General features: G+C 42.2%; 1 protein-coding gene across 1 annotated transcript; it reads left to right on the top strand.

Annotated features, from left to right (window-relative positions):
* The first annotated feature begins 6,477 nt into the window (after window positions 1-6,477).
* LOC141457605 (uncharacterized) lies at window positions 6,478-7,674 on the top strand. The gene is made up of 2 exons (XM_074134811.1): window positions 6,478-6,527; window positions 7,371-7,674. Exons 1-2 carry the CDS (start codon window positions 6,478-6,480, stop codon window positions 7,672-7,674), a joined length of 354 nt encoding a protein of 117 aa, XP_073990912.1.
* The last annotated feature ends 1,530 nt before the right edge of the window (window positions 7,675-9,204 follow it).

Raw genomic sequence — 9,204 nt, 5'->3', positions numbered from 1 at the left:
CTTGATTCTGTATAAAATGACATATAGACAGTTGATTCACACAACACAAGTCAGGCCGACCCACGCTTAGAACGCCATCTTGGCAGGCGGACAGCAGAAAAGAACAAAGACGTACACTTCCTTTACAGTGACCAGTTGAGCAGCCCAAAGGGCAACTGAACAGAAGCCTTGCACTGGCCACCATCCCCACCACGTCCAAACAACCAATGCTGCCAACGGACAATTGTCGCTCAAAGAAAATTCTGGTCAAGGGGGGCCGCAACTCCTTGCGAGGATCCAACAACTGTATCGATTAACCGTTGCCAAGTAGCTGGGGCGTTATTGAGCCCAAAAGGCATACGTATAAATTGGAACAGACCTCTACCCGGAACAGTGAAAGCTGTTTTCTCTCTGTCTTCTTCTTTCACCTTTACTTGCCAGTAAGCTGACTTCAGGTCTAAGGAAGATAAATACCTTGCCCCTCTTAACTTGTCCATTATGTGTGAAATGTACGGCAACGGATACGCGTCTCTCTTCGTAACAGCGTTTAGCTTCCGAAAGTCCACGCAAAACCTGTGTTCTCCATTTGGTTTCTTTACTAGCACTACCGGCGAGGACCAAGGGCTTGATGACCGCTCTACGATTCCAGCCTCTAACATTTTGTCTAACTACTTATTTATTATAGCCTGAATTGCAGGCGATACAGGGTAATATCTCTGCTTAATAGCCTTGTTGTTACCTGTGTCGATCGAGTGCTGCACGATATCTGTACCCTCCGACGTATTGGTGATTGATTGCCAATATTGCAGAAATTTCTGGAGTTCTTTCTCTTGTCGTGTGGTCAGTTCCGCCCTTTCTACCAACGCTGCAGATACATGGACCTCTTCTTCATCAACTTCACTGAATGTCCACTGCTTGTTCTTCAAATCTGGGACAATGCCCATTGCTTCCCAGAAGTCTACCCCTAAAATTATGGTATTCACCAAGGCTGGGACTATTAAGAATTCAATTATTTTAACTTTCCCAGTCAACTCCACAGGCATCTCAACAGAACCAAGCACTTCGCAGCGGTTCCCATTCGCGGTAATGACTCTCAGTGGCTCTACTTTCTTTACCGGCAATTCTAATTTCTTCGCCTTCTCCAACCGACCCCTCCAATAAGAGAACGAATGGCTCCAGAGTCCAATAATGCCGTAAACCATAGCCCAAAAATAGAAATTCGTAAATGTGGTCTTCCGTCTTGTTTCTCAGCCATCTGGTGGAGTGGTCGCACAGTCTTTCCCTGCATAAAGGCAGAAACTACCGCAATCCATTCGCGCCACTCGGGATCTGATGGGGACATCTTAGGCGAATGACTCGAGCTCTGTCCTCTCATGCTCGGTCGCCTTTGGAGTTTCCCTGTTGTTGACAATGAGGGCAGCTAGCATTTGAGTTAGTAGTATCCTGTGAGAGAGCGACGCTACTATTTCTTTTCGGGCAAACCCTAAGCGTATGGCCGATTTGATGGCAATTCCAGCACCTCAAGTTAGTTCCTAACCTCTTCTGCTCCGCTGGTGGTGTGGAAGGGGTAGTGGAAGTGACTATTGGATTCACCTTAACAGGTTTCCCAGGTGGTCTTTTATAAGCAAGATCAGGCTCTAGGGATCCCTTTACAGGTGGTTCTTCGTATCGTGATGCCATAGTAGCCCCAATCTCAAGATTTGTCAAGACCATTTCCAGTTCCTCAATATTAGTGGGCGACGTCAGAGGAAGCAGCGCGCGATACTCTCCTTTCACATTGCGCTTAATAATCCCAAATTTTTCTATGTCACTTAGAGGCTTGGAAAGACGAGCGAACAGCGCCTGCATCTTCGCAATATAGATAGCGATGCTCTCCTGATGTCCTTGGGTGCGCTTACGTATTTCTTCCATCAATTGGTAGTCATAATCTGGGTCTAAGAATGTTTTCCTCAGCCTTGCTACAAATTCATCTCATGTATTGATGGCATCCCGCTTTGACCTGTACCACACAAGGACAGTACCTCCCAATAGTTCGCCTGCAGAACGAAATAGTTCCTCTTTGGCGATCCCCTTGGCTGTTCTTCTATCTTCTACTTCAGCTAGAAAAGAGCAAAGAGACTGATCCGGGTCATCAGCAGTGTACTTGAGGCCCCATTTGTACAATTTTAGGTCTCTAATTGACATGGTCTGACGCATAGCTTGTTGCTGATCCGGTTGGGACTGCGCGCCTACATCTGTAAAAACAACAGGCTTTGACGTAGTACCTAGTTTTAATAAGGGGGTCATCTGCTTCCCTGGTACTTCTGCTTCTCCTTGAAGTTCTGTGAGATACTCCAAAAGGTTACCTACGTCTTTCTTCATAGCTTCTTGTTCAATGCCTCCTCACTCTCGAGCTCAGTGATTCTATCCAGCCGAAACTTTACATGAAGAAGCCGTGTATGGAGTCGCTTAATGTCATTGGTATCGTCTTCTGCTAATACTTCCGCTTGATCTTTAAGCGCTTCGAACTTCTTAACACAAAGTGTAAATTCTCCTTTAGCAGGCAGAGCAGAAAATAATTTCTCAATTGGTGGTATCTTTGATTGCAAAGCCTTAACAAACCTCTTTCGTAAATCGGGGACTAATCCTTCACCAGAAATACCCCTTATGGCCAATTCATAACTTAATTCATCTTTTAAGAGCCTATAAGGATCCATGATTAATAAATTTTATGAAACAAAACCAACCTAAAAAAAATAATGTAAGTCTGAAATAGGAATAAATACAAAAAAAATATTTTAATAAACCACCAATTAAAGGCAAAAAAAAAAAGTATTAATAAACTCACAAACTTGCTCGAGCCCCACGTTGGGCGCCAGATAAAATTGGTACCAATTTACAAGTTCCTGTCCGCGGCCAGCTTAAAGGGAGACGGGGTGGATCGAAAAGGGAACTAAACTTGAATAAATAAATATAATAATGTTATTAGAAATTAACGATGAAATATGTTGAGCGCCACGCTGTTTATTTTGTTACCGTAGCAACAGCGAACCTACGGATACAATAGTAGACAAAGAAAATGAAAAATTAAATAAACCAAAAGATGTATATATTATACCAAAATATATATGTCAAGGAGAATAATGCAAGTATTAAATAGCAAATGTACTAAATAGCTTTTCTATAACAACAAAAAGTAATTGAATAATCAAAAAAATATCTATAAATAGTCCAAACAGTATCTGGGTGAAATCACTCTCTCACCAAATAACCCTGGATGGCTTCTCTCTTCGGGCCCAGTTCTTCCAGTTTCTTTTGTCTAAGTAAAAAATCCAGAGTTGCTTCCACGTGCTGCCTATTTCTTCACCTGAAGATTGAAACAAAATTTCCGGCAACGCCGATCGTAAGGCAGATGTGCACTTGATGCTTGCTTCAAAACTAAAACTCGGTTGATCTTCGTCTCCCGTTGTTATTTCCAGATTTTCTATTGTTTTTTTGTTTTTTTTATATATAATTTCATATGGTCTATAGTAGAATTTTGGACAGTTGAAATATATATGTGTTTTCTACTAACATATTGAAAACCTTGTGCTTTAGACTATACTTTTCGAATTAATTGGCGTACATTTGCTAATAAAATATTTAATAAACTATTATAGAATTTTCCTAAAAATCTAATGTAGCCGATTTTTATCGGTAACAAAGGAAACATTGTAGAATTCCTTCCCATTATCAGTCTGAATATTTTTCGGTACTCTTCCACTTGAAATAAAAATATAATTCATAGCTTGAGTAACATCTTTAGCGCTTTTGGATTTAACAGGCTCCACCCAGGCGTACTTTGAAAAACAATCTATCACTGCTAATATATATTTTAAACCGCTATTTTGACGAGCATATGGTATCATTTCCATTAAATCAGCTTGCCATAAATCATCAATACCTTTGAGCACTGTACGACTTCGAGGGTAGCGTGAACGTGCTGGTCTATGAAGTTCAACCACTACTGCCTCTTTGCTAGACATGTCTTTATGGTTCAAAAATCGTTTTAAGCGTAGCTTGTTACCATGTAACAGCTTTTCCATAAGAAAATAATTTTTACAGTATGATTGTAATTATCTCTGGATTTTGTGCGTTTTAGTTAGTGAGGGTCAGGTAAAATTGGGGAGTACGAAAATAAGCCTAGGAAATTTAAGAGAAATAAAGAATGTGTTAATGGAATTATACTTGAAGAGCACATGGTGGTGTGAAGAGGGCAGCGGAAAAAGACAAGCGACGCGAGCAACATATGGGAGAGACTGAGGCGATCGGGAAAAAACATTACGAGTTGGGAATTGGATGCTGTACCGTTTGGGTTTAGTCCCAACACAAATGGGAAAATAAAGAAATCACCCAGGTGGAATTTGGCTAATCCAGGGTATTCCGCAAGCGAAGAATCTCTACTTCTCGCAAGGGAGCGGGACGGAATAGCGCCTGAGCTGTGGTGACCTTCTAATAAGAAGACTGAAGAGAAGTGCCGACGGATATCAAAACCAGGCCTGGGGTTGATATAGGTGAGACAATTTTGTTAAGAGTGGGACTAGTTCTCGTGTTGTATTAATGACAATTTCTTTTCATAACGTTATCAATCAAGTTCGCTTCTTATTTTGTTTCCCTAAATTTAGCATTAAGTAGGGTTTGTTTTTGTATTTCTTTGTAAAGAGAATTTTTGGTTTTGTGAACAATAATAAGTATTTTCTTAACCCTGAATCTTTTATTTGAACCTCTCCTAGCAACAACAGCACATGTATATGGAATTTAAATATTTAGTAGAATATTAGTGTGGCTGCCTGGTTCGAGTATCGGCCTATAGAGTCGCGCAACGCAGGTTCGCTACTCGAGGAGCTGTTACTAGGAACAATTTTTTTAATTCCAATTTTACTTATTTATTTTTTTTATTTTTATTTTCCCTTATTATTATTGGGCTTATTATTAGTCATAATATTTGCTCTTCCTTATCTTCCCTTTCGTTTCCTTACCCACCCCGTCTCCACTGAGCTGGCCTTGCCCAGAGGTATTTGCAGATGGTGACGTAACAATTTGGCGCCCAACGTGGGGCCCGACAAAACAAATAATAAAAGAAATTCCAGACCCAATTACCACCCCGATATGCAAGCTACCGTCTCCATGGCTACTAGGAATGACGTACCACATGCTTCGCGAAGGGACCCGAAGTTATACAAGTGGGGCCTGACTTTCTCAGGTGAAGAGACAGGATGCACCTTGGCCAACTTTTTGGAAGACGTCGATATGCGGATGGTCTCACGAAGTGTATCGCAGGAAGAGGTTTTTCGAGGGTTTGATGATTTGTTAACAGGTATGGCAAAAATATGGTTCAGAGCGAAGGGGCGAGAATTTTGCCCAGGAGTTCTCAGCAACACAGATACATTCTAGTGGTCTGCGACTATTTTACGAAATATGTGCTACTTCACCCATTGAGGCAGGCCACCTCAAAGGCTATAGCGACATTTGTGGAAGACCAAGTTTTTTTAGTGTTTGGAGCACTAAAGGTTGCTATAACCGATAATGGCTCCCAGTTCCTGAGTAAGGAGTTTACGAAATTATTAGAAAACTACGGGGTAAAGGCAGTTCGGACACCATACTACCATCCGCAAAGCAACCCCACCGAGAGAGTAAACCGTGTCGTTAAGACAGCCATCAGGGCATACGTCAATGATAATCAGAAGCACTGGGATAAGCTGCTGCAGAAAATAGCATTCGCTCTAAGGACTGCGAAACATGAAAGTACGGGGTACACACCCGTGTATTTGAATTTTGGGCGAGAGCTACAGGCATGCAGCGACAACGCCCAGCAGAACATTACCAACCCAGATGAACTGGACGTCGCGGCAAGAGAGGCATTCGCCCAAAAATTTAGCAAGGTAAAATATTTGTGGAGTGAAGTAGTGAAGAATCTGACCAACGCCTATGAGAAGGCCAAGCGAACCTACAACCTGAGGAGAAGAGAAGTGAGTTATGCCCCAGGACAGGTTGTATGGAAGAGGGAGTTTCTCTTGTCTGATGCCTCTAAAGACTTTTCTAGTAAGTTAGCGCCGAAATATAAGAAGTGTACAGTGTTACAGAAGATATCCAACACCGCTTACGAATTAGGAGATGAAAACGGCCGGAATTTGGGAATCTGTCACCCAAAAGATATGAAGCCGCAACCAGAGACCGGATAACTTGTAGAACACCGCACCCAGCAACCTGCTCAGTCCTTCAGCCCCTGAACATACCTTTCATATTGCCTTTTCTTTATCCTTTATTATATTTACATTGTCTTTATTGTACTCCTTTATTGTTATATTCCTTAACTATTATATTCCTTTGTCATTATATTCCTGTATTATTATATTCCTTTATTAATATATCCCTTTATTGGTTTAGTATTAACTTATTTTGCCTGTCTCTTCTTTCTTCAGGAAGGAGAGGGAATGTTACGATGTAACAGCTTTTCCAAACGAAACCAATTTTGAGGGTATGATTGTAAATATTTCTAGATTTTGTTCAGGTCAGTTAGTTAGAATTAGGTAAAATCGGGGATTAAGAAAATAAATCTAGGAAATTTAATTAAGAGAAATGAAGAAAGTGGATAAAATTATACTTGAAGAGCACATGGCTGTGTGAAGAGGGCAGCGGGGAAAAAAGACAAACGACGCGAGCAACATATGGGAGATAGAGACTGATGGGATTTTTTCAAAAAGAATCAATTACGAGTGGAAAAAATTGGTTGTTGTACCGAGCTGGTTGGAGCCAAAACAAATTGGAGTGAAAAGAAATCACCTTGGCGGGATTTGCCTCTGGGAGAGACGGATTCATTGAGCGGAGAACCTCTACTTCCCAAAGGGCAGCAGGAAGGATTAGTACCTGACTGGTGGCGAGCTTCCCATAAGAAGACCAGGAAAGAAGGGTAGATTGGAGCAAAACCAGGTCTGGGATTGACTGTAAGTGTAGGCAATGTAATAAGAGTGACCAGTTTCCTGGTTCTATTGAGGACAATTATTTCATTACCTAGTAATCAAGTTTTGTATTTTTCAGTATTAAGCAGGGTTTATGATACTGTATTTTGCTGTAAAAAGACTTTTTTTGTTGTGATCAATAATAATATTTTCATAACCCTGAATCTTTATTTAAACCCCTAGCAACATCTCACATGGACAATAAATTTAATTATTTAATGAAGTAGTGATCTGGTTAGAGTAACGGCCAGCAGGGGCGCACTACACAGATTTGCTAACGGAGAAGCTGTTACTAGGTAACTAGTTTCTATTATAAATTTATTTTTATTTTATTTTTTTTTCCCCTTATTATCCGAGTATTGTTTTAACTTTAATTCTAATCACTAGTATTGTTATTTGTTTATTATTATTCAGCATATTGCCTCTTCCTTCTTTCTCATTCCTCCTCATCAGCCATGAGAGATTAACGAACAAGCAAAAGGAAGATCTGCGAGCAGTCACCAAGATGTTCCGAGAAGCGTCACCACCTCATCTGGGCTGTACAGATCGGGTGGAGCATATCATCGACACGGGGGATCAGCCCCCACTGAAACAGCGATATTACCCAGTGTCTCCCTTTATACAAGAGGCCATAAATAAGGAACTTGATGCGATGCTGGAGGATGGGATAGTGGAACCATCAAGTAGCGGGTGGTCATCACCAGTGGTCATGGTATAGAAGAAGGATGGGAAGTATCGCTTTTGTGTGGATTATCGGGCAGTGAACAAAGTCACCAAACGAGACGCGTACCCTTTACCGTATGTGTCTGCCATATTGGATCGTTTACGAAACGGTAGGTATCTCTCCTCCTTGGACATCAAGAGCGCATATTGGCAGATCCCTGTGGAGAAGAACAGCAGAGAGCGCACGGCCTTCACCGTACCGCATAGAGGGTTGTTCCAATTTCGCCGCATGCCGTTTGGTCTGCATAATGCTCCTGCCACATGGCAAAGGCTTATAGATAATATATTGGGACCCACGCTAGAACCATACGTCTTCGCATACTTGGACGACCTCATTATCGTCACACCGTCTTTCCAGAAGCATCGAGAAGTATTAGAAGATGTTCTCGAGCGTCTAAGAGCGGCTGGCCTGACATTATCATGGGAAAAGTGTCAGTTTTGTAGGAGCGAACTTCGCTACTTAGGATATATAGTAAACGAGGATGGCCACGGGGTAGACCCAGAGAAGGTATCCGCTATTTTGAACTTCCCTAGACCTACGACTGCAAAACAGGTAAGGCGGTTTATAGGGTTAGCAAGTTGGTACAGAAGATTCGTGCCCAACTTTTCAACTTTAGTCTCTCCGTTGACGGATTTGCTAAAGAAAAACAAGAAGTTTGTGTGGGAAGACCGGCAGGAAAGAGCACTACAGGAGCTACAATATCGACTGGTCTCAGCGCCGATACTTACCTGCCCCGACTTCGAACGCCCATTTGTCCTCCAGACTGACGCATCGACTACAGGTCTGGGAGCTATCCTCAGTCAGAATTTCGAGGATGGTGAGAAAGCCATTGCTTATGCCAGCCGAACACTGACAAATGCGGAGAAGAAGTTTTCAGCAACGGAACTAGAATGTTTAAGCGTGCTGTGGGCAATTAAGAAATTTAGGCCATACCTAGAGGGCATGAAGTTCACGGTTATCACAGATCACAGTTCTCTAAGGTGGTTAATGGCGTTGAAAGATCCCAGTGGCAGGCTAGGAAGGTGGGCTCTGCAGTTACAGGAACACGAGTTTGAAATCGTGCATCGTGCCGGGAAGTTGAATAAGGCGGCTGACGCACTTTCTAGAGTGAACGAGTTCTTAGTTACTTAGTGCCATTGCAGACTCTTCTAGGCGTGATGCCTGGTATGAAAAGATGAGAGTGGAAGTAGAAGCATGCCCCGAAAAGTACCCCTTATGGAATCTAGACAGTGGAGTTCTTCGGAAATATTTCAAGGATGCCAAGGATTTCTTAGCATCAGAAGACCCCTGGAAGTTGGTTATCCCAAAATATCAGCGGATGGAGGTATTAAAGGAATGCCATGATAATCCGACTGCTGGGCACCTAGGGATTTTCAAGACTAAGGGGAGAATAGCGCAGAGATACTATTGGCCAGGCATGACGAGCGATGTGGCACGGTACGTTAGGCGTTGTTCCACCTGTATGGCGAATAAGCCAGAGCAGCAGAAACCTGCTGGGTATTATGGGGAACAACGCAAAGTGTC

The sequence above is a fragment of the Rhodnius prolixus genome, unplaced genomic scaffold (assembly GCF_049639745.1).
Source record: "Rhodnius prolixus isolate KJV_2025 unplaced genomic scaffold, Rpr scaffold_34, whole genome shotgun sequence".
Taxonomy (NCBI): Eukaryota; Metazoa; Arthropoda; class Insecta; order Hemiptera; family Reduviidae; genus Rhodnius; species Rhodnius prolixus.
This window is presented reverse-complemented; position numbering and strand designations above follow the sequence as displayed.